Source organism: Eretmochelys imbricata, chromosome 7 (genome assembly GCF_965152235.1).
Source record: "Eretmochelys imbricata isolate rEreImb1 chromosome 7, rEreImb1.hap1, whole genome shotgun sequence".
Taxonomy (NCBI): Eukaryota; Metazoa; Chordata; order Testudines; family Cheloniidae; genus Eretmochelys; species Eretmochelys imbricata.
This window is the reverse complement of record NC_135578.1, coordinates 17,046,744-17,071,811: the sequence shown is the minus strand read 5'-3', so window position 1 is coordinate 17,071,811 and position 25,068 is coordinate 17,046,744. Positions and strand designations below refer to the sequence as shown.

Below are 25,068 nucleotides of genomic sequence, written 5' to 3'. Positions count from 1 at the left end.
CCAGCACTCCCAGCTACCTTCGAGACACCACTGACTTCCTGAGGAAACTACAATCCATCGGTGATCTTCCTGATAACACCATCCTGGCCACTATGGATGTAGAAGCCCTCTACACCAACATTCCACACAAAGATGGACTACAAGCCATCAAGAACGCTATCCCCGATAATGTCACGGCTAAGCTGGTGGCTGAACTTTGTGACTTTGTCCTTACCCATAACTATTTTACATTTGGGGACAATGTATACCTTCAGATCAGCGGCACTGCTATGGGTACCCCCATGGCCCCACAGTATGCCAACATTTTTATGGCTGACTTAGAACAATGCTTTCTCAGCTCTCGTCCCCTAACGCCCCTAGTCTACTTGCGCTATATTGATGACATCTTCATCATCTGGACCCATGGAAAAGAAATCCGTGAGGAATACCACCATGATTTCAACAATTTCCATCCCACCATCAACCTCAGCCTGGTCCAGTCCACACAAGAGATCCACTTCCTGGACACTACAGTGCTAATAAATGATGGTCACATAAACACCACCTTATACCGGAAACCTACTGACCGCTATTCCTACCTACATGCCTCCAGCTTTCACCCTGACCACACCACACGATCCATTGTCTATAGCCAAGCTCTGCGATACAACCGCATTTGCTCCAACCCCTCAGACAGAGACAAACACCTACAAGATCTCTATCAAGCATTCTTACAACTACAATACCCACCTGCGGAAGTGAAGAAACAGATTGATAGAGCCAGAAGAGTTCCCAGAAGTCACCTACTACAGGACAGGCCTAACAAAGAAAATAACAGAATGCCACTAGCCGTCACCTTCAGCCCCCAACTAAAACCCCTCCAACGCATTATTAAGGATCTACAACCTATCCTGAAGGATGACCCAACACTCTCACAAATCTTGGGAGACAGGCCAGTCCTTGCCTACAGACAGCCCCCCAACCTGAAGCAAATACTCACCAGCAACCACATACCACACAACAGAACCACTAACCCAGGAACCTATCCTTGCAACAAAGCCCGTTGCCAACTGTGCCCACATATCTATTCAGGGGACACCATCACAGGGCCTAATAACATCAGCCACACTATCAGAGGCTCGTTCACCTGCACATCCACCAAATGTGATATATGCCATCATGTGCCAGCAATGCCCCTCTGCCATGTACATTGGTCAAACTGGACAGTCTCTACGTAAAAGAATAAATGGACACAAATCAGATGTCAAGAATTATAACATTCATAAACCAGTCAGAGAACACTTCAATCTCTCTGGTCACGCAATCACAGACATGAAGGTCGCTATCTTACAACAAAAAAACTTCAAATCCAGACTCCAGCGAGAAACTGTTGAATTGGAATTCATTTGCAAATTGGATACAATTAACTTAGGCTTGAATAGAGACTGGGAGTGGCTAAGTCATTATGCAAGGTAACCTATTTCCCCTTGTTTTTTCCTACCCCGCACCCCCAGACGTTCTTGTTAAACCTTGGATTTGTGCTGGAAATGGTCCACCTTGATTATCATATACATTGTAAGGAGAGTGATCACTTTAGATAAGCTATTACCAGCAGGAGAGTGGGGTGGGAGGAGGTATTTTTTCATGCTTTGTGTGTATATAAAAAGATCTTCTACACTTTCCACAGTATGCATCCGATGAAGTGAGCTGTAGCTCACGAAAGCTTATGCTCAAATAAATTGGTTAGTCTCTAAGGTGCCGCAAGTACTCCTTTTCTTTTTGCGAGTAGTGTGTAAGACGTCCATCTCTGATGTGATATCCCAAAGCAGAGTGGAGAGAATATGGCAACAAAAAATTCTGTGTATTCACGCTACACTTATGCTTCTTTACTGTTGGGCAATCGAGTTTCAGTCATACTGATGCAAGAACAAATTTTAAACTCATGCCAGCAAATGTTCGTTTGGGAAGGGGTATATTTTACATAGGATAGGACACTGCTTGACTCAGCAGGGAGACAGGGTTCCCAAAAGCCCTTCTGCAAAAGGCCTGGCACAGAGTTAAACAAGCCAGACAAAGAACTGGCCCTACCCCTTTACAACTAGGAAAGCACACACATTTATTGTGACTACAGTAATAGAACATTACAGACCTGGTATATTTTACAATAGATGGGGGCATGAAATAGAAAGAGAAAAGGGCTCCAAGAATATCTCTCCAGCGCCTTGGCAATAAGCCTCAGATGTGGCTGCAATTATTCCACGTGAATGGGCCAAGAGAAAATAAACTCTGCACATGAATAATACATCTTAAAGACACCTCATGTTTTCAGGAACATTATCTAGGGCCAGCCCTAAATGGTCAAGAGACGAAATAGTTTAAAATTATTATTTTAAAGTTCTGCTACCTTCTTGAAGCCTCCATGCTGTTTATGAGTTGTATATAAAAAAAAAATACCATCTGGCTTATGTGACCAACTACAACTAGAGGAAAAAATCTTGCAAAAACGGGTGAATAAATTGAAATAATGATTATACTTGAGAAAACTGAAATCCAGGCAAATTCCACTAAATAGATTATTTCCTCCACTCTCTTAAAATAAGATGACCATTCAACTGCTCTGCTTTCCAAGAACCTCCTTGAGGCCTTTGGAGGAGAGAGAGATAAATGATCTGCTACAGAATTCTAGGATGGCCAAATTAGTAAAATTTACACAAATACCAAATTTCTTTGAAATTAGTATTATTTTTGCTTTGTAACATTCCGTTTGTGTTCTTTTTCCAGAAATAGGAAGATATGGAAAATCCTATCTGCTCAGTTTATTAATCCAGCAGTATTTGGCTTCTGGCAGTAGCTAGCAACAAATAATCCAAAGAAGGGGGGGAAATCTCATGCATCTCTTTTGATACTCTGTGCCAATTATGCAATACTTTACTTGGAGGGAAAAAAATCCTTCCTGACCCTTACAGTGATGAAGTTAGAACATGAAGTACAAGATTTATCTTCCTCATCTGGGTCTCCCAGTCCCTTTTCTTCTACTCTCTCTCTCTCTCTTTTTATTAGATTGTAAATTTCTAGGAGCAGGGAAGGTGGCGAAAATTTTCAAGACTTACAAACCTAAAATTGAACACTTCTACCAATAGGCAGGCACCTAAATAAAACCGTGATCCAGCAAAGCACTTTCGTTTATGCAAAACTTTCAGTTTGTGAATAGTCCCAGTATGGTCACAAAACTGATTTTCAGAGGTGCTGGGCGTCTTTGGCTATCACAAAAACTTTAATAGGAGTTGCATGACTCCCATGTAGTACTTTTGAACATGAGTCCTCATTTAGGCCTAAATATGGATTTAGATGTCTAACTTTAGGCTACCAGGTTTTAAAATGTAAGTCTGGGTCTCCATCTTGTAAAGCGCTGAGGCAGACAGTTTAAAAAACTCCTGTTACATATATTAGCAAAGTTTATAAGGAGGAAAAAGTGTTAGTATTACAAGCTAACTTCTGTGACTGTTCAATTGTCCTGGCGCTGGGGGTGGGCTCATGTGAATCTCCTCATGTATGTTAATGAAGCAAATAACCTTTAAACAAAATTTTCAGAGGTTGGGAAATCCTGCTATAGTATTTAAGCCAGATTCATAGACACTGGCGCAGGGAAGTAAATATGAAAGCCTATCCTGTACCTCAAGGAAGGGCTGGTGTTAGAGTTACCAATGTCCTTATTGGGATCAGTGGGAGCACCTTTATTTGGAGGATGAATTATAGGCAGCTGAGGTGATATATTGAATCAAACTAACTTTAGCTTGTCCACATCCACATTTGCCTTTTGCGCTGTATTCTCACTATAAGCTTTCTGGGGGAATGGAAGTTGCAACAACCTTCACCACAGGAGACTTTCTGCTTAGCAGGTCTAAGTCACTTGGTTTGAAACCTGAAAATGAATCTGTTCCTTACACTCTAAACTGTTGTCCTAGTGAAAATGACAGACAGGCCGAGTCCTGTGTGACAAAGAAGTGCCTTTATTTTTTTGCCCCAAGTAGGTGGAAATGATACACATCAAAGAATATGCTTTGCATGACTCCAAGAAACTATACATTACCCATAGTTGCTGTGGGTTTCTTTTTTAAGCAGTGGAGTCCAAATTAGGCATTATATAACTCAGACAGATGGGACATATATATTTTTGTCTATCACCCACTTTTGCTGATGAGAGCAAATTTTGAGGTTATTAGCAGAGTTCAGTGGTTTCATCCTAATTTCCAAGTGCAGCCATCTTAAAATGGTTGCACAATTTAGTATCTTTTGCACAATAGAAGCTAAGGACTTGACTAGCTGGAGTACTGCATGTCAGAAATATAATCATATATATAAAACTCACTGCTTCAAGGAAAGCAGTACACAATCAAATGAATGCTAAACTTGGACTATATAAATGATGGCCACTCCATTTGCTAAGAAATCCAGTGAAATAATGAATAATTGATTGACTAATTAAATTTAAAAATTGTATGTTCTCTGAAGTGCTTTGGATACACATTGCTTTGGACTCACCGTTAAAGTTAACATTGCGTATATACTTCAGCAATTTCTTGCCTCCTGCTTGTTCCATCTCCGGACAGATTCCAGCATAATCAGCACAAAGATCCTTGTTCATATGATGGAGGGCATGAGCCATGGCATACACAGCATCAATCACAAACTGAACTTTCCCCTCTTGTTCATAATGGGAATCTTTTCCAATTCTCTCCTGCCCTGCACATAAAAACAAACACAAATGCACACACACAAAGAGAAAGATGGTGAGGAACAGAATTCTCTGGGTGATGAATACAAGTCAAGCCACTTCATGCAGCATTAAAGAAATGAAGGTTGTTAGCCAGTGCAGGATTTTGAATAGTGTGGTTATGATTTCATTTTTTTCTTGCATTTTTAAATGAAAAAAAATCTTCAACCCTTGACACTGCGACCATTCAACTTATAGACAAAGAATTCACAAAGGCAAATCTAGTCCTAACCACAGACATGGCAGTACAATCAACAGGGATCCATCTCCGAGAGAGAGAGCATTGGACTCTGTATGCTGAAAACGCTGGAGTCTTTTAATGAAGAAAGCACATTAAAACAATGCAGAGACGGTGTTTTAAAGTCTGGTGTTACATTCTGCCTTTCATAAACCAGTCTCTCACTGAAAGACATAGCCAGATAGAGAAAGGGAAGAATCAAACTAAAGGAAGCTCAGGAGAATTCAGTTAACATGCCTACTGTAAATGCAACCTGAAGCAGCACAGGTTTCAGAGTAACAGCCGTGTTAGTCTGTATTCGCAAAAAGAAAAGGAGTACTTGTTACTATGCACTTCTCTTCTCTTCCTGTAGGAATTAATGAGCCCTTCAAAATCCATTGATTGCCATCAAAATGCAGAACCTTAGCTTAAAGATTCCAAATTTATACAGTCAAATGAATTGGTACTGTCACCAAATACTAAAAAGGAAATAAGCAGTGATGTTTCAAGAATAATTATTTTAAATGTTTTATTATTTCTTATTTGTATTACCATTAGCAATGGAATTTAGGGTCTGTGTTAGGCGCTGCACATATCCTGTAACAAAGATCTTACACACTAAATATTATCCACATTTTATAGGTAGGGAACATAGACACAGAGAGATTAAATGGTTTTCCCAAGGTCACACAGGAACTCTGTAGTAGAGCCTGAAATTGAAACCAATAGTCTGAGTATGAGTATAGAGCCTTAGCCATTGTTCCTTTCTGTCATTAGCAAATTGTGATAAACAAATAATGTGATTGACAATGGGACTACAAAAATAATTATTTATTGGATTTAAAAAAAAAATGATAGTTTATGTCAAAAAGTAAAGAAACAAAACTAGAGCTAGTCAAAAAAATATTCATCCAATATAATATCTGAATACCATTTATGAAATTTCTTGTATACTTTATTCAGAGAATATTACCTACCTGTCCCTAAACTATATTATATATGTGTGTGTGTGTGTGTGTGAGAGAGAGTCACCATTCCTCATGTAAAAAAGTACACACAGCTGGACACATTTGTGACAGATATGACAATATCCTGGGAAAACCTTATGAATTCAGTTAATATACCTTACTGAATTACATTTAATATCTTTGGGGTCCAATGTGAACTTCAGAAGAGTGTGTTCAACAATATAGCAGACACAATTGATCTTTTGCAACAATGCGTGTGAAGTGGAATTCCTAGGAAGTACTGAGGAGGCGGGGATTGCAAGCCCTCACCTACGGACATAGCCGTTGAAGCTTCGCCTGGAGTGGAGGACCTTTGGTCTGCTGATCATCTGTTCAAAGACAGTTCAAAGACCCAGTCTGGATTTTCCAGGGACCAACAGACAAAGACAATTTTTTTGATAAATAGTCTGGTTTTTAAACAGGCTTAGGGCTGTCTTCCTGATCCATCAAATAGACAAGACCTCTGGGTCCATGGAGGGCCCCAATCCTTAGGGGAGGGTAAGAAGGACTTGGCTTACTGAGGCCCCATAAGACTGCATACCAGTTCTAAGCTAACACTGTTGTGAACTTGTGACCACAAAAGAGACCTCTTTTGAAGGAATCACCTGCCAGAGCCCATGTTGGAGCAAGTGGGGTGAGCTCTGGTAAGCCTATTAGCTTTTGTGTAGGTTCTTCTATTATTGTTAATATGTTTTCTCTGAAAGGCTTATACCCTAAGAATAAAACAGGATTCCATAGGAAGTGTTGTGCGGTAACTTATAATTGTGACAATTGCATCATTCACCATCTTTAAGGAGAAAGGCATAGCAGGTCTACGTCGGCAATTTGACTTTGCTGGTGAATTCAGAGTATAATCAGGGAACTGTGCATCCTGAAAATACCCTGGTCATGAGGGAGAGAGGCGTATGTCTCCACCCAAGAGCGGTTACAGCCAGGGAGCTAGAAGCCTGTGAGTAGGTGCCCTTGCTGGACTATAAAGGGGAAATACAAGTGCAGTTGCCCTGAACTGTGACAACATCTGCCAGTAATAAATTGGGACAATGATGTCTGAGGGATAAACAAAGTACAATATTAGGAGCCAGGGCTCCTAGGTTTTATTCCCCAAGTCTGCCACTATCTTGTTTTACCTTTGGCAAGAAACACCCACATGATTCAATTTGTCCAGCTGTAATATGTGTTGTTATACTTATCAGTCTCACCAGGATTTTGCAAAATATAATCACTGATTGTTAAGTGTTCCGAGATACTTTGATGATATAATGGTATGACACTGCAAAATATTACTTTTTGAACAGCTGTAATATCACAGTCCAATTGTTCAATTACTTACTATATGACACCTTCTTCCAACCTCAGCCTTCTGCAGTTACAAAGATCCCAGTCTTACGATGAGCTATGTGCAGTCAGACCCCTGGTACTTATGTAGAGTCCCACTAAAGTTAGTGGAGCTCTATATGGACTTGATCTGGGCCTAACAAGGAACTGGCTCTCAGTGGCAATATGAAAGAATAAGTATGTAGGCTTTTAAAGACCGTGCCACCCCTGAACACGTTCTCACAAAAATGTCAGTGATCTTTAATAATTTAGGATGGAGATTCATGAGAAGAAATTATTTTTGCTATCATCCTTAATTTGAATGGTACTAACAGAATTGCAAACTCTAGCTCACATCAGTTTTCACTTTCAGATTGGGTATGTGAAAAGTCATACTGTTAAGGAGTTTTTGCAAAACACATGAATGTGGCAGAGGACAAAATTCACCATTTCTGCTGCAGAAAAGGTTTGTTTTTTGTTTGTTTTCTGATTAAAAGAACCATGGCAGAATTCCATCTTTGACTGTGGTAAGAACTTGATTGGGTTAATGAATTGCTTCTCCCTCCCACTCACATGGCCAGATTCTCAGCCTTGGGGCTGAGAAAGCACAAAGACAACAGAAAGCTGTCCTAAAAAATCAACCAAGGATTTCCCAAAAGATGTTACCTCCCAGGGTGCTTTCAATTACTCAGAGCCATTTAGGTCCCTAGTCAACCCAAGATCAGGGTACAGAAAGGGGTATTAGGACCTTTTTTAACTTTACACTCTGCTCAGCTGCACCTAGGATAAACTCACTGCACCTGAGGATCACAAATAGCACAAATTGAGACTAAATACATCCTATAAATTATTTACAGTGAATTCTGCTTATATTTTCTATCCTTTCCCCCCGTCCTCTCTCTGTCTTGCCTATTTAGATTGTAATGGCTTCAGGTCAGGGACTGTCTACTTTCTCCATGTTTGTATCATGCCTAGCACAATGTGGCCCTGTTTTAGGTTGGTTTGTAGGCACCACTGTAAAAAACAGCATTAATAATAGTTAACTTTGGGCACAGGGGTTGTAGGCAAAATCTCCTAAGTTTTTTTTGGTCATTTCTGTAGTGAATGCAGTTTTGTGGGGGAAACACAAAGATTTAATATATGATCAACCCAACTTGAACCAAACACACAAACTGCTCACAATCAATCCAACTGATTGTAACAATAAAACATAATTGAGTACATGTTGTATAATGAGGACAGCTAAGGAGATCACTATCTTCCTATGGGTATTTCTTTACTAGAAAGCGTCTAAATATGTCCCAGAAATTATTTGCAGTGAATCATTCACTCAGTTGTACTTGAGACCAGCAAATATAAAATTCCTCCATATACATTTTCAACATTTGTGCAATTTCCCTCCCCCATACAGGCTGCCAAACTGAAAAGTATCAAACTGCAAAGCTCTGTTCTGCCAACCTACACATTATGATTAAGATATCATCTGGTGTAAAGCTCAATTATAATTCAAATCTAGACTAGCAACATCCAGTTCCTTTCAAATAATTCAGCAAGGTGAAATAGGTTCCCGGTTTTGAAGATTTACCTACTGTCCTTTTTTATCATTCCACTCTGCTCTCGTTGATTACAGACCAGATTACATTTCCAGACACTGACAAGGAAAAGGCTTTTAAATGGCCTTAGCTGAGCTGAGCTACATAACCAAATTAGTAATGCAACAGAAAGGCAAGCCAAGGGAAGTGATCTTGGAATTGAAACTCTGAACACAAACAATACTGATTAAACATATTAAATGCAAGAAGCATATGCGTGGAAATACATAAGGGGAAAGAAAACCTTTAGTAGAAAAGTTATCTGTGGAAGGAGACTGAGCAAAAATCCATAAAACAAAGTTGCATTCATAATATGAAGGTAAATAAAGGGCTGAAAACTGAGAAGAACTTGCAGTGATCATATGATTATTTATAGCTCAAAATAGCTATTTCTTATCTGTATACTATATACCCAGCACATATGCATACTATAAGCCCCAGATTTGTAGAACCGTGCATGTGCAACATGTGCATACAAAAATGTATGCTTACAATTTACATGTGTAATTTCTGGACTCGCACGTGCAATCAGTTTTACTTATGCTAAAAGAAGATTTAAAAATCCACTCAAAGGAGACTGACGTGTCTTTGGAAGAAACTTTCCATGCCATGCCTATTTTAAATTGACAAAAGCCTCTGCAGAGCAATGAAATTGTTTATATATACAGTCTACAAAATTGTTCTTTTTAATACAATTTTATGGTAAATTCATCTAAAACTATGTATATGGTAACAGTTGAGTGGTATGGACTTTTTATTTTAAGTAATTCTCAAGCAAGAGATGGAAATTATTGCACAAAGCACTGCACAAATTGTTGGGAACAAAGCACACCTTAGACAATAACTCAGTGATCGTAACAGCATACACAAAACTTTTGTTTGGTTTTCAGAACTCAGATACCTGTACCACTCGAACAGGTGCAAGCTAGAAGAGATTTCTGGGCAGTAGTGTGCAGATAGGAACGCAGCTTGAATAATCACTATGTGGCACAGTGTAGCATCAAGATTGTCCAATAAGCAGCCAGACCCAGTTCGGAAGTGTTTTACAAAAATAATGCCCAGGTTCTTTTCTTTTTTTTTTCTTCCAAACAACAACAACAACAACAAAAGAAAATACCGGAACAAACAACAAGGAATAAATACTACCAGTAGGCCCAGACTTTTTTCAAATGACCACTCCTCATGCAACTCTCTCAGCCAGAAGCTCGGGAGTTTTATAGAAAGTTTCCCAATCCAGGATGGGAAGGGAAGTCCATCGCCTAACTCTGAGCGATTGAGAGCCCAGCTGGCCAATCAGCTCTTTCTCTTTCACTTCATGCTCCATCAAACTTAACAGTCCGATAAATGGACATTTGGGAATTCAAGTTTAATGAGTCACACTGAATTTATTACATAAATTCATTCAGTTACTTAAAGCTAAATTATACCATCACATTAAAATTGCTACTGTACGACCATAAAAAAAATCTCAGTCAATCTTTGAACATGCAGAGCACTTCTAGAACTCAACAATAAGCTCTGGGCAGTGGCAAAGGAAAAACAGAGTCCATGCATGAACCTGTCAGATTTTTCTAAATGGCGCAAAATCATCATTTTAACAAGCACCTCACAAAGTTACAACCAGCTGTAAGTGGCTATATAATAAACTCTATTAATATCTGAGGACTCCGCATACAACAAACTACCATGTAATCTTTTATTTTAAAAAGAAATCTCCTATATAATAAACAAACAACAGTTGGACCATTTTTGGCAGTTTAGGCAGAGAAGAAAATTTGAAGGAACATGGAATAAGGCACCTCAGAAAGGGGAACTTGAAGACAATTAATAATAATGTTGCTACAGTATTTTAGGCTATTACTCTGAATAGTTTTTGGTGGGCATGTGAGAAAGGAGGCTGTTTGCTTTCTACTTTTGGTTTAGTCTCATTGCTGTTAATATCTTTCATGCACAGTAAAAAAAACAGTAGAATTTAAATATGTATAATATTGGTATTGATTGTGTGTACTGTCATGATACACTTGCTTTTCACATTTTAAAATTTCATACACATTCCTCACGTTACTCCTCCCTTCTGTGACATTAGGGGAGTGAAGCATACGGACATGAAGTCCAAATTGAATCTCCTTCTTTGCTCCTAATAAAGCCCTGGAGGATGCTGACTGCTACCTCAGTTCAAGAGGGAAGATGATACTGGCGCTGCTTCCATATTGAAGCCTCCTACTGCATAATAATTAGGAATGCTCACAAATTCTTAGACACAAGATGAAGAAATGCAGTTCTCTTCTGGAACTGCTATTGATATCAGCCATTGCACAATAATGAGTGCCGTAACATACATATGCCAAAGTGATCAAGAGGCATCCAAAGTTCATCAGTACAGTCAGGCTGGGCTACTTTAAGAGTGATAGGTTTCAGAGTAACAGCCGTGTTAGTCTGTATTCACAAAAAGAAAAGGAGTACTTGTGGCACCTTAGAGATGAACCAATTTGGTTCGTCTCTAAGGTGCCACAAGTACTCCTTTTCTTTTTAAGAGTGATGTGAAAGAGCACAAGCAAAGGTTGAGAAGTCGCTGGAGTCTGGTTGAAAGAAGGGCAAGGTTACATGGAAAGCTGCATAGGCAACCAAGAGGAAGACCACCTCAAACACTTATTCAATCCATAGTCAAGAGACTGATAGTAAAACCAGGAAAGATGGAAAGAGTTATTGAGAGCTAAATAAGGAGGATACGTAAGAAGGTGACACGGATGGAACATGCAATATCAAAAAGCATTTTTGAAACTTTGGGGTTTTTTATTTCTCTGGCAAGCAAGATATAATCAAAGCTAGGGCTGACCCTGCAGTTATTTCATGTTGCTATGTGCTGTCACATAGAAAATGTGGCTTTTAAACATTGCGTTTGAAACCACAGGGTTTAAGGAAAAAGATGCAACCCTAAACATTATGTGAGGGAGTGTCTCATATCAATAACTCATGTATTCTATAGCCTGTTACAGAGCATTGTAAATGGCCATTGAATAGCGCCTCAACCAGACTTCTTCAGATAAAGGTTGCTAATCACAAAGCCTACATAAGAGCTGAAAGGGAAGAAAAGTGGTAGAGATCTCAAGAACTAGGTCAAAAGCCCCTCATAGAAAAAAGAATGATAAGCTATGTTAAAAGAGATCTAAACATGGGTATTGTAAAACTTCTACCCACCAAACTTCTGTGCAATTTATCTTGTTACTAACATGAACAATGGAGCCAAAAGATAATACAGAAAGTATCCTTAACATCCATTCTGCTAACAACCATCGAACCCAAGTAACCTCTGAATTACTGCAGTTTATTCAGTTTCAATGGAGTAAAACCAGTGTAACACTGTAGTAACAGAGAGGTAATCTGGGCCCATTTTGTGCTTTCCAAATCCAGTCTCCGTGAAGATATCCTAATCACTCAGTCAGTTGGGGTAAGGGCAAGTGATAGCCAAGCACTCTTACCTCCAACCCCATCTTCAGCATCAGTCTTGCAGATGCTCTCCCCTTTCATGCCCTCTGAAGTAGCTAAGCAGAATGTTGTATTCTGCTGTACATATGGCTCCAGAAGTAAATTCACTTACATGCTCTGCCTCCCGCAACTATTATTGTTAAATATACCTGGAAAAAACAAAAAGCCATTAGAGTGTTACAAATAACTATTTTTTTTCTTCTGTAGCTTCAACATCATACATTTGTGTCTCTGCTGGGAGATACTCTTCTTGAATCCACGGCCAAAGAGCATTAAGATGTCCCTGGAGAATCTCAGAAGAGTAAGGATTGACACAATAGAGAACCAACAGATGGACTCAAATTTCAGGTATTAAATGAGAAGCCACTACAACTCTCTATGCTGCCATAAGATGCAAAGATAGAAGCAAAACATAAAGCCCACTCCCATTGTGATCTTGAATCTATTGTTGTTTCTATCACACAGCTGTTTTTGTTTGTTTTTCCAGTTAGAGGTATATTCCTGGTCATGCATCAACTCTATTACCTGCATGGTCAACACACCTGACAGCTCAAATTTAAAGACAAAACATAGTTAAAGGAGAGTGCATTATTGACCCATTGGATTTGAAAAGGAATATCTAAGTACAGCAGGAGGAGGAGAAAACACAGTAGCTATTTACGGACCAAGAGTCTGAGTCGCTTCCAAAAGATTTATCTGAAGATGTTGACAGAAAGTTTAATCTTATCTCTCACTATATTCTCAGCTGTACATCATTGTGATTCCCACAGAATAGTAGAAAGGACATGATCCTCCTATCAGTTTCATGCAATTCTTTTGAATAGGACAAAACTGGAACACAGAAGAATGGAAAACAAAACAGCAAGGAAGAAAGTCTCTTGTATGAGCAGTTCTAAACAAGGTAGAAATTGAACACTGGTTTAGATTTGCTGATTCTCCTTTGTCTCTTCATATAGCAACATTATGTTTTCTATGAGAAAGTAGCCAACTGGATGATTTCTACACCTTCTCTTTCTCAAAATCTCTCTTTCAGTTTTTGGTCTTTTCTGTTCAATCTTTGGTTAATCCAGGTCTTCACATACTTCAGTGGAGCATGACATGCAGCATGTAGAATACAGCAACTATAATTTTCATGGCATGCAACTCGTGCTGGGCAAGAATCAAAACCTTGTTTCAATGGTGCTTTTATTATATTAATTCAGGAGTCTCTTGTGACAGATTTCTTGTATTTCTGAAGAAGTCATTAAACAAGCCTTCAAGGGGTAGTCACAGAACGCTCAACATTATTAAGACCTGATGGCAATTATTAAAAGTGATTTAATTTAAAAAATCCAGCATGCTTATGGTATCAAATAAGCAGCCATAATTTATGTAAACAATATTTCAGCAGCTGCCTAAGTGCAGACATCAAAATATTCACTCCTCATATGTTTGTGAATCCAGCATATAGGGTAGATATTATAGTCACAGTCTACATATCCCTAAATTCTGTGGATGCTGTCAAAATTCTTCCTATTGTCTGTATACATTCTTCATCTGTAAATGGCACAGTCCAAACAGGATACAATGACATAGCAGCATCTGTTACTGGTGTCAGCTATTTCAAATATATTATTCTGTAATGACATTCAGAGTTATGTAACACACACACACCCCTATATATATATATATATATATATATATATATATATATATATATATATATATAAACAAAGAAACCTTAATCTGTATAATTGCTTCTGCTCTTCTTTTGGCAAGAATACATACCTACATGTAGGACAGAAAGAAAGAGACAAGTGTGACACTGATCTGTCCTGCTCCCTTGAGATCAAGTACTGTAAATACATTTAGGACATCAATTGTCTCCCGGGTAATGTTAGAGACATTACTTTCCTGTAACCCACAGTTGATATAGGCAGAGCTATAAATATCGGCAGTGCAGGGCATCTGAAGACCAACTCTGCTTGTATGTCAAAGAAGCTAACCCATATGATTTATACCTCTGTTCAAAATTTAATAGAATACCCCCTCTGAGCTCTAGACATACTAACAACAAACTGAGGAGTAAAATATAATTAATTCAAAATACTAAGGATCTGACAACCAAGCCACTTTATAATATAATCCTGTCATTGGGTGCTCTGCTCACCACTGGGTGGCACTGCTTCCTCACGATTTGGGGGGATTAGCCCACCCAGGTCAGCGCCCTCTTTCTGGCCTTCCAACATTGCTGTTCTTCTCCCGCTCACAGAATCACAAGTATGGCTGCTTCATGACTTAGCCCTTTGGCCAGGTCACACATTGATTTCCCCTTCCAAGGACGTGCTGGCCGCCGCTTCCCGCAGCTCCCATTGGCCGGGAACAGTGAACCGTGGCTAGTGGGAGCTGCGGGCAGCCATGGCTGAGGACATTCAATGTAAACAAACTGTCTTGCGGCCCACCAGCGGATTACCCTGACGGCCCGCAGGCTTCAGGTTGCCCACCACTGAGTTAAACCCTTCCTTATGAGGTCCTCGCCCTTTTCTCAGGAGTTCCCATCATCCCTTCTGTCTCCCTTACCTCAGGGAGAGAAACTGCAGGCTTCCTCCCTGCCCATCCATCCCACTTTTTCCAGCCTTCTGGCTTTATAGAAGCCCCACCTGTTCCCTTACAGGTGAGCTTCCTTCTAATTAACTCCCTCCACTCAGCCTACATCTCCCCCATTTGCATTTAATTGGCTGATTGGGCCCACCTGGCCTAATTCCACACTCTCAGGGTCAGTGTGAGGAACACACCCCATCACAAATCTCAGAAGACTAAGGATTGACATGATAAAGAACCAACAGATGGGCTCAAATTTCAGGTATAAAATGAGAAGCCACTACAACTCTCCATGCTGCCATAAGATGCAAAGATAGAAGCAAAACATAAAGCCCACTCCCATTGGATAACACCACCATATCCCATAACATAACTGCATAGTAAAACTTGTATATCAATCTAAAGCCACCATAAATAATAAGACCTTTCGGCCCCTACCTCAAAATCCTCACTCCACTCCACATGGTAAAATCTAGAAGAATACTTTCAAGTTTCTATTCAAAATTAACAAAAACAAACCTCTTTCAGACCAAGGGGGTGCCAGTTCTACTCAAAGACCACACCTTTCTAAACCAGAGAAGCTGTACGCTCAGGCTGTGCTATAAGCCAGGGAAAGAGAAAGGCAATCCCTCAGATAGACAGGGCCCAAACCATTTGTGGCTTAACTGTAACGATTGAATAAGCCTCTCCTCTAATCTGTTCTGCAGGTAACCTTCAACATCAAACTAACTCTCCAAGGTACCATTACTCTAACAAATAGAGATAACCTCATATCTGAAGACAAATTTGGAAATCAGAATGATTGCCCTATATAAATGATGGGCAGGAATGTCTTTTATAATGTGGACTTTGCTAGTTAATGTCCATTTTTACTGGTTTCCCTGTAGGATATTTGCAATAATAGACATTAAGAACCTGATTCTACTCCCACCAACACTGAGGTAAATAAGAGATAACTCCATTGAAATGAATGGAAAACTGATGTAGGTAACAGGAGAATCAGGCTGTAACTATGCCTTATAACTTATTCCTCCACTGACATCATAAGGAAATTCCTGTACTGTAACTGGCCTTCACAAATTACTAATAAAGTTAACAACTATTATGGAGTCATTAGCATTGAGTACTCTAGATGTTATTGCTAAGATTACCAATATTCTGAAATACAGTCATTTTGATTACATTAATTTATAACAGCATCTTAACCTTGAGTGGAAGGGTTCCTTATCTCTAGGTTTACCTTACCCATTTGCTGTAATCCACCTCTCTGCCCCACCTGAATCCTGCGATGGGCCTGTACGGGAGCACTGTGAGCAGACAAGACTTGTAAGGAGTGGGCTAATGCGTGACCCACATGCTCAGTGAGAAGGATAGAGGAAACCCTCAAAAGTCCTAGTTTTGGGATGGATGAAGCCAAGAAACTCCTTCTCGGGGGTGCAAGTTGCAGCAGCCAATCTTCAAGCCTTAAGGCTGGAGAGGGTTGCACAAAGCCCTGATGACATGGAGCTTTCATCTGTTGGGTCACTTTCTATTCTCAGTTACATCACCAATATGCCAGCTGATGCTCTCAGTTACATGTGTGCATGTATGTAATATATTATAGGTTAGATCTAAGACAGACCTTTTATACTTTCCATCAGTTACGGCTCGAGCCATATTCAATACACTTCGTATTCCTGTCAAAACATCCCATGTAACACTGAGAACCACAGCCATGAATATTGTTGGCATGTTAATAGATTCAGTGTGCTCAAGGAACAATGGACTCAGCATACTATACTACAGAAGCCTAGCATCTTAATGGGCAAGCAGAACAAGTTTCTAGTGAATGGCATCAATGATCAAGAAAATAAATATAAAGAAGAGAGCCGTGATTGGGTGATTTATAATTGGATCTATGATACTAGCTTTATATTTGTGTCATAGGAAGAAACATGTAACATGAGTACAAATGGTCGCATTGCACGTACAGGAGAAAGCCAAACTACAGCTTGGTTTTGTTCTTGGCACGTCACTTCTGGAACGTGGAAAAGTAAGCAATGCAACAGCTTGCATTTTAGGAAGATGAACAATTTTATAACCACAGAGAACTTTTACATTAAAAATGGACATTTCAAGGTTGGTTAAATTTTGGATGCATCCACCTTGGCAGTGTCCTTTTTGGAATTCAGACATATATTTGAAGTCATATAACCCTAAAAGAGATTTATTTTTTAAAATGAAATTTCACAGGTCATTAGTCTATAATGCAGGGTTATGCATTGGGATATTACAGAGAAAATATTTTGTTTAGAAACAGTTGCATATAGCCAGTCAACTTTCAGACTAGGGTATTACAGATTCCACTTACTCCTGGACCAATCCACATTATTTTTTTTACAAAAAAGCTGACTTTTCATTTCGATGATGATGTATGTCATATGTATAGGCACATTAGACAACAGTGAAGCAGTAGCAAAATAAGGTAGAGTGCAATCTAGTCTGAAAACCATGGGACTGGACACCAGGACTCCTGGATTCTATTTCCCATTCTACCACTCTCCATACAACCAAGTACAAACAATTTTAAAATCTCAGATAAATTAATTCCTGGTGAAAACAGTGAAGTCGTTGGACTTATGTCAGGGATTAATTTGGCCCAACAGGATTCAGTTTATTTCTCTCGTAGAAGGGTATGTTTTAGTGTTGCCAGCCCTCCCGGATCATCCTGGAGTTTCCAGAAATTAAAGATTATATAATGTGATTAAACCTCCAGCAATACATCCAACCAAAATTGGCATGCTTAGTACGATTATTTTTACATATCTCAAAGGAGAGCTGTTTGTAAAATACTGGATATCTAAGTAAAAGGCAATATTAAAGTGCAAATCATTGTGATTTGTAAATTGTTAATCAGCATTACATTTATTAAAAAACTTTATGATCACATTTGTGTTAAAGATTTAAAGTGAGAATGAAATTTACAGAGAAGAAAACAAATTCAAAAGAAAGAATGTCATCCTTAATATTTTTTTATATAATTGAATTTTTAAGACTTTATTTTCCTATCATTTCCTACTTGAAATGATTGATTCAACTACTGTATTTCTAATAGAGATTTATATTAACAATATTTTGCTTATTTGTTCTCATAATTAATAATGGTTCCAGCACAACTTTGAAAATTGGCTCTGCTACGCAACTGTTGCTGACAAGTTACCAGATGGAACATAAGAACCTGAAAACATTTTTTTTTTTTACTTAGGCCCTGTATAAATAGTGGTTATTTTATTTGAAATCTCACTAATTCAGAAGTAAATTACAAATATGATTCGAATTTTGAAGTCTTAAAATACATAAATGTGTTCGTCTCTAAGGTGCCACAAGTACTCCTAAACTTTTCATAGGTGATCACTAATTGTGTGTTCCTCATTTTCTGGGTGCCCAACTGCTATTTTGGGGTCTGATTTGCACAATTGCTGAGCACCCACAACTGCATCTGAAGTCAATGGGAGCTGTGTTTTGAAAATATGAAGTGCTATAAAATGCTAAGCACCCCAAAAAATCAGATCCGAGGCATCTCAAATTGTATACCCAAAATTAGCAGAATTTTTTAACCTTAATCTGTACTTCAGCTCCTTACCTGTAAAATGAAGATAATACCACCTCCCTTTACAGGGAATTGTGAAAATGCATTTAGATTGGTTGTAAAGCATCCAGATACATAGTGATGAGCAACATAGAAATTCTCATGAGGAAATTAATAATGCTGTCTCCAGAGCAGAATTTGAATAGCGTGCAGGAAATAATGTATGGGGCCACACGGAACAACGAGGGGAAAACAAAATACTGAAAAACTGCTCATTAATTGAGCACTGTTTATCTTGTGCACTGAATGAGGCAGGGGTTATGTGGGGAAAAACATGGTAGGTGATCATGTAATTAAAGACTGTTATAATGCATACACACAACGGATCCTGAATTTAAAATTGCACAGGCAACCTTAATTTGGCATTTCCAACTTTTGAGTGCTTGACTTTGAAACCTTAATAACGCGTTTGTAACTTAGTTTTCGCTTGTGCAGTTAGCATTGATATTATTGGATTGTAAGCTCTTTGGGCCATCAACTATCTTTTTGGTCTGTGTTCATACAGACCCTATCAGAAGAGGGACGAAGTCCGTGACTGGGGCTTCGAGGTGCTACATCAATAAACAACAGTAATGGCAATAATGTTTTATTAACAATTTATTAATAAATAATAATAATAACAATAATAATAAAGTGCTTAAAATGGGTTTAATGCTCTTCTAGGCAGCAAATGAACATGGTCGCTGCACATAACAGCTTATAATCAAAGGCTCTGAAATTGCAATAGGATATGCAAGGCTAGAGCTCTTCTCCAATGTGGAGCAAAATGCACGATTAGGGCCTCAAAGTCTGAAATAGAGGGAATGGGATTCACTGGGAGACCAGAGGAAGAATAACTTAGCACACTTATTTATCTGCATCAGAACACAGGATGTAATTGAGAAAATGAATTTTACACCATAGGCTGCCCTTTAACCTCACTTATAGCTATCCGAGCAACCAAAGAAAGACACATTTTATTTTTACACTCTCTGCAATGAAATATTATGTATTTTACATGAAAACACACAGAGAGAGCTTCATTTAATTCATCAGAATGTGGAAGAGAAATAGCAAGCAGCAACCTTTAAGGAAGTTCTAGTCAAAAGATTTCTTGTTCCTTTTAAAGTCATCAATCACAGAACACATGTTGGGTCATAATCTGCCGAGATATGTACTGCTGAGTTCAATGGGAGTTCTGTATGTGTACCAAAGGGAAGAATTTGACCCTTTCCAAATTATTCTACAATTTTGCACACAAGATCAATACCATCAAGCTCAGCTAAACATCATCTTAACTATTTCTAGACTCAAGACCTCAACTAGCAGACATTATGATGTTTAAGTGATCAGTTTTTAAGGACTGATGTTTAAATAGGATTTAATTATACAATGTACCAAAGATTCTACTGTGATGAGCACCAGTGGATAGCAACCATTATAGATACCATTCAGGTTACAAAACAGTTTTCATGTAGCTGTTTAGGTCCTAGGATATTAAATAGACAAGGTGGGTGAAGTGATCTCTTTTACTGGACAAACTTATGTTTTGAGAGAGAGAGACCATATACGCCTAGCTGTCACCCACCATCCCACAAAGGAACCCATACAGGGTATTGTCAAACAACTACAACCTATACTTAATGGGGACCCCATCCTGAAAGAAGTCTTTCCTGAACCCCCACTTTTGGACTTCAAACAACACCGAAACCTCTCCAAGCTCATCATCAGAAGCAAGCTCCCCCCAGATCAAGACACACCAACTCAAAGTAGCCCCAGACTCTGTCAGAAAAACATATGGAAAAGCTGCAGGCAATATCTCCATTGGTACAACAATCAACACCCCCCACAATACACCATTCAAGATCCATGAATCCGACACATGCCTGTCACTACATGTGTTATACCTCATCTACTGCACTAAATACCCTAATAACAACTATGTAGGTGAAACCAGACAATCACTACACTCTAACAAACTCACACAGGAAAATGATAAAAGACAAAAACACCTTGTCACCTATGGGTAAGCACTTTTCAGAAAGTGGTCACTCTATTTCTGACCTATCAGTCCTCATCCTCAAAGGAAACCTGCACAACACTTTCAAAAGATGAGCCTGGGAGCTTAAATTCATAAATCTGCTAGATACTAGAAATCAGGGACAGAACAGAGACACTGTATTTATGTTTTATTATCACAATCTATAACCCACCCACACCCCTTTTTAACTATAATTGCAGATGTGTTAACGGGCCACTCTACCTTGAATGGTCTCTTAGAATATGTGGCAATTGCTTGTGCTAAACAATTTGTTCCATCTTGCATTGAGTTGTGATACTCGAGTCCCTTTCCCAGACTTGAAGAAGAGCTCTGTCTGGCTCAAAAGCTTGTCTCTTTTGGTCCAATAAAAGATATATCTCACCCACCTTGCCTCTTCATTTTAATCCATCATTTTAGGTGCTTTTACTTTCTGAAACATCTCCTCTTCAGCTTAGTCTAAAGGTGAATTGTTATGGAAAGTTTGAGCTAAAGGTGTTCAGCTGTTTTTCTGAAAGAATAGAGTGCAAAAAACCCTACACTTTCTCCATTGTAGGTGACTTTTTACAATTTGCCATGCAAATTATTTTCTTGAAGGAGTAGTAACATAATATTGGTTTAGACGAAATGAGTGTGAAATGACCCAGTGATGAACATGTGAAAAATCATGTACATTTACAGTAAAGATTTGCTACTCATGTTACTGCCCCAACCCAAAGCGCACTGAAGTTAATGGGAGTCTTGAATGGGTTTTGGTTGAGTGTTAAACGCGCAAACAGAGCCTAATCTGCACAGCTGAGTCAACAGAAGCTTTGTCATTGATTTCACTGAGCACTGGATCAAGCCTCCAGTAAATCATATACTGCACCATTAACTTAGCTTTACCATTTCTCCAATTTCAGGGTGGGATAACTCAGGCACAGAGATATTTAAGACACTTGCCATATTGAAAGTGTAATAACTGCTCAAAATTTTTACATTTTAGCAATTTTTGGTCAAAATTCCTGCTTTTTTTTTTTTGAAAAAAACTTCCTCTGCAAAGGAAATTTGTAGCAGAGATGGGAACGGACCCCAGACCTCTGAAGTCTTATCCGCTACACCACAGTGCTTATCAGGCATATTGCTTCAACTCTTATGTATGCATTGTGACAATAATGTTTTTTCATGTCTATAAAGCATAGCTATTGAAGGAAAACCTTTGCCCCATTTTACATGTGAGACATTTTCTGTGTCACATTGAACAAATCTCTTGATCTTCTTTTTCCACAGATAAAGCTATACAAAAACTGCATGAATCTAGATTATCTGAAAAATCTACAGCCTCACAATATATATGTAGGAGAGGACATAATGAAACTTATTTGGACAACGGTAATTTTCACATTTAATTACTTTGGTGTACTTTACTGTGCAACCTTAATTTTGCACAAACATGGGTGTATTCATTCAATTAATTACACGTTGGCTTTCCCTGATATTGCAAAGAACACACAATTTTTAACATTAAAATTGCATGACCAATTCCGGGAACTATGCTGATTTACATCAGTTGAGGATTTGCCCCCTCTCCCCACCCCACCCCTCACACCTTTCCCAAGCATGCTGCAAGAATTTATTGGTTTCCCTAGAAAATGGATTTTGACTTTGAAACTGTACATGGTTATCAAGAGATTTTAAAAGTTTATAGAAGTGGATGTATAATTTTCTTTAGAAACTTTTAAAGGAGGCTATTTACTTGAAGTCAGTGGAAGCCTTTCCATTGACTTAAATGGACATTGAATTACACCTTAAATGAGGGACACAGCTGTTTTAGGGCATAGGAATTTAGAATAAAATAACAATATGTTTCACCTGGCTCTGGAGCCTCCCAAACCTATCTTTTCTGCAGGGTTGATGATATTTAATGGAGGATTCTACCTCAGCATCTCTATTTATCACCACAAATATTATGAGTAAGGGCAAATAGGGGCTACTGAAGAATCCACAAGACTTCAGTACATTGCTGCCAATGTTATCCGTAAACTAAAGATTGCTTTCTTGCAGCATTCAAAGTCTGTCCTCATGTTTCACACACATGAAACATTCATTTGTAGAAGGCTGTCATCCCAAACCTTGAGAAGATCTTGAAAGGGAACACTACCTGCCTTTACATCTTTACTAGGAAGGTGTAAATTTAGACCTTATGACCTGCATGATTTAATAGTTCAGCTTGTCAGACGCTCTGGAAGTCCAACAAATATTCATGCTAATGAATATCATAAATCTAGACTTAAATGTGAATCAGACACACTATGGCTCTTGGTATTTGTAAAAAAGCTGTTCCAGATTTTGGCCATGGGTCACAGAGTTGTTTAAAACATCTCAGGGTTTTTTTTTTTTTTTTCTGAGATGGAACATTCTGATGGCATTTAATATACTAATTTTTTCTTTCTGTAATAAATTGCACACTTTACTAATGCACCAGATCACTTCTGTGGTTCAGTTTATAACTAGCATTCTTGTATCCTCAGGCTGTGTTATTTGCCACATCTTTTGTTTCTCATTTCTCTCTAACACTTAGAGATGGCTTAAAACGGTCTCCATGGCTTTTGGTTTTGTTTGCTATACTCTTTAAAGGTAAAGATGGTCATGAAGCAAAGCTCATGATCTAGAGAGCTTTGGGAAAGCTTGGAGACCCAAGATATTTCTATGAATGGTTGAAACAAAACTTCAGAAAAGAACATCTCTGTGCTTTGGGAAAATTCAAATAAAATGGAGCTCTTAACATTGTGGTGTGGACTTCTTTCTACTAAAAAGCCATTTTTCTTATATAAAAAACATAGATGGCAATAGCAATACCTGCAGCCCGCAACCTTCCCTACTATACTGCCAGTTAACCAAGAGAAGCTGAATTCTGCCACACAATATGTAAAGCTGCTAAACATTGCGGGCATTAAAAATATCCATAATCCCTCCCTCTCATCCCACCAAGCTCAACAGTGTTACAATGTGATAGAGATTCAAAATGGGGGACATTCCCTCCCCCCACAAATAGCCCTATTGATGCAGGAAATTTAAAGTGCTGTGGGGTTCATTGATTTAGTGCCGATAACTTGAATACCTCAGCTATGGAATACTTTATTTCTGTTGTAAATTATTCTTGACACTAAACTTATGTGGAATGTAGGTAGCCTTGGGGCTGAAATGAGTGACATCCCTCAACACAGGGTAAATTTGAGAGGTACTGCAAGGATGACACTTGTTTGTGCATAAGAAGTGGCATTCTTGGGGGATGGTTCAAGATTATCGATTTTACTCCCACAGAAGCCAGTAATAACCTTAAATTCTGGGGCCTTAGAGTCCTAGTCAAAGCATTCATCTTCCACATTATCTTCCCAAACACCACAACATTAGGGTTTTTTTCAAAATCACATGTGGTTTTTCTTCACGTGTAGGAGAATCAACTACCTGTGACGAATGTTAGTCACTGTGATTGTCTTATATTTGGAACATACTCAGACACCACAGAGATAAGCGATGTATAAAAACTAGATTGCCATAGGAACAGAGCACACAGATTCTCTCCCCTATCGGCCTACCCTGTAGATATTTAGCAGCATTCTCTGCTGAGAGAAAGATAGGACTGACCTGGTTATTTCAGACCTCAAAGGTAGTGATTCGAGAATCTCATCAAGATGCATGGCTTCCCAAGGAAGCATCATTGAGGACATCTGAAAGTTTACTATTGAAAGCCTAAAGAACAAGTTTTTAGCCCTAGTACTGATATTAATGTGTTGATTCATTTACATTATCAAAAACATACCGTAAATGGAAAGAAAGAAAGAAAGAAAGAAAGAAAGAAAGAAAGAAAGAAAGAAAGAAAGAAAGAAAATTCAAATCTTAGACTGTGTAAATTAGTATTACAAAAGGGCTATAAAAGAGGATCCTCTTCATCTTTATATATATACACACACACACACACCCCTCCTTTTTAGACAGTGCTGAGTAACTCAATGAAAGATTTGTGGGTACTTAAGGAGACTGGATTGTCAGGTTCTTCTAGAAACAGGTACAGTAAATTCTGCTGAGACACATATAGCAGGACATTTATATTTTGTCTACAATTTTATTCTCAAAATGAATGTGCATCAAATGAATTCCTTGCTGGTATAACTAAAGTTTTCTTACACAAGGGGAAATTCTGACCTTTCCCTACTCTTCCCAAACTACAGGCAGTAAGAACATGTTAAACTATCCACCACTATTGCACTAGTTCTCTGAGTCTGTTTTAGGCATCCATTTTAGAAACCAAGTGCTTTGCTCCAAAGGAATGTTTCAGACAAGTTCAAGCATATGCCTGCATACTCAAACAGCATTCCTATTACCCAGGCCTTCCTTTTCTTCCACTGCTTTTCAGTCTCAAACTGAAAGGATTTTCAAATAAGTGTATGTTGTGCTCTGTACTGCAGAGACAGTTGGAGAGAATATTCAAGCA

General features: G+C 38.6%; 1 protein-coding gene across 1 annotated transcript in view; it reads right to left on the bottom strand.

Annotated features, from left to right (window-relative positions):
* Window positions 1–25,068, bottom strand: part of GRM7 (glutamate metabotropic receptor 7) — a 489,509-nt gene that overhangs the window by 129,187 nt on the left and 335,254 nt on the right. The window contains exon 6 of the mRNA XM_077821561.1: window positions 4,522–4,722. Coding sequence (XP_077677687.1) covers window positions 4,522–4,722 — 201 coding nt within the window. The remainder of the gene's footprint in view (window positions 1–4,521; window positions 4,723–25,068) is intronic.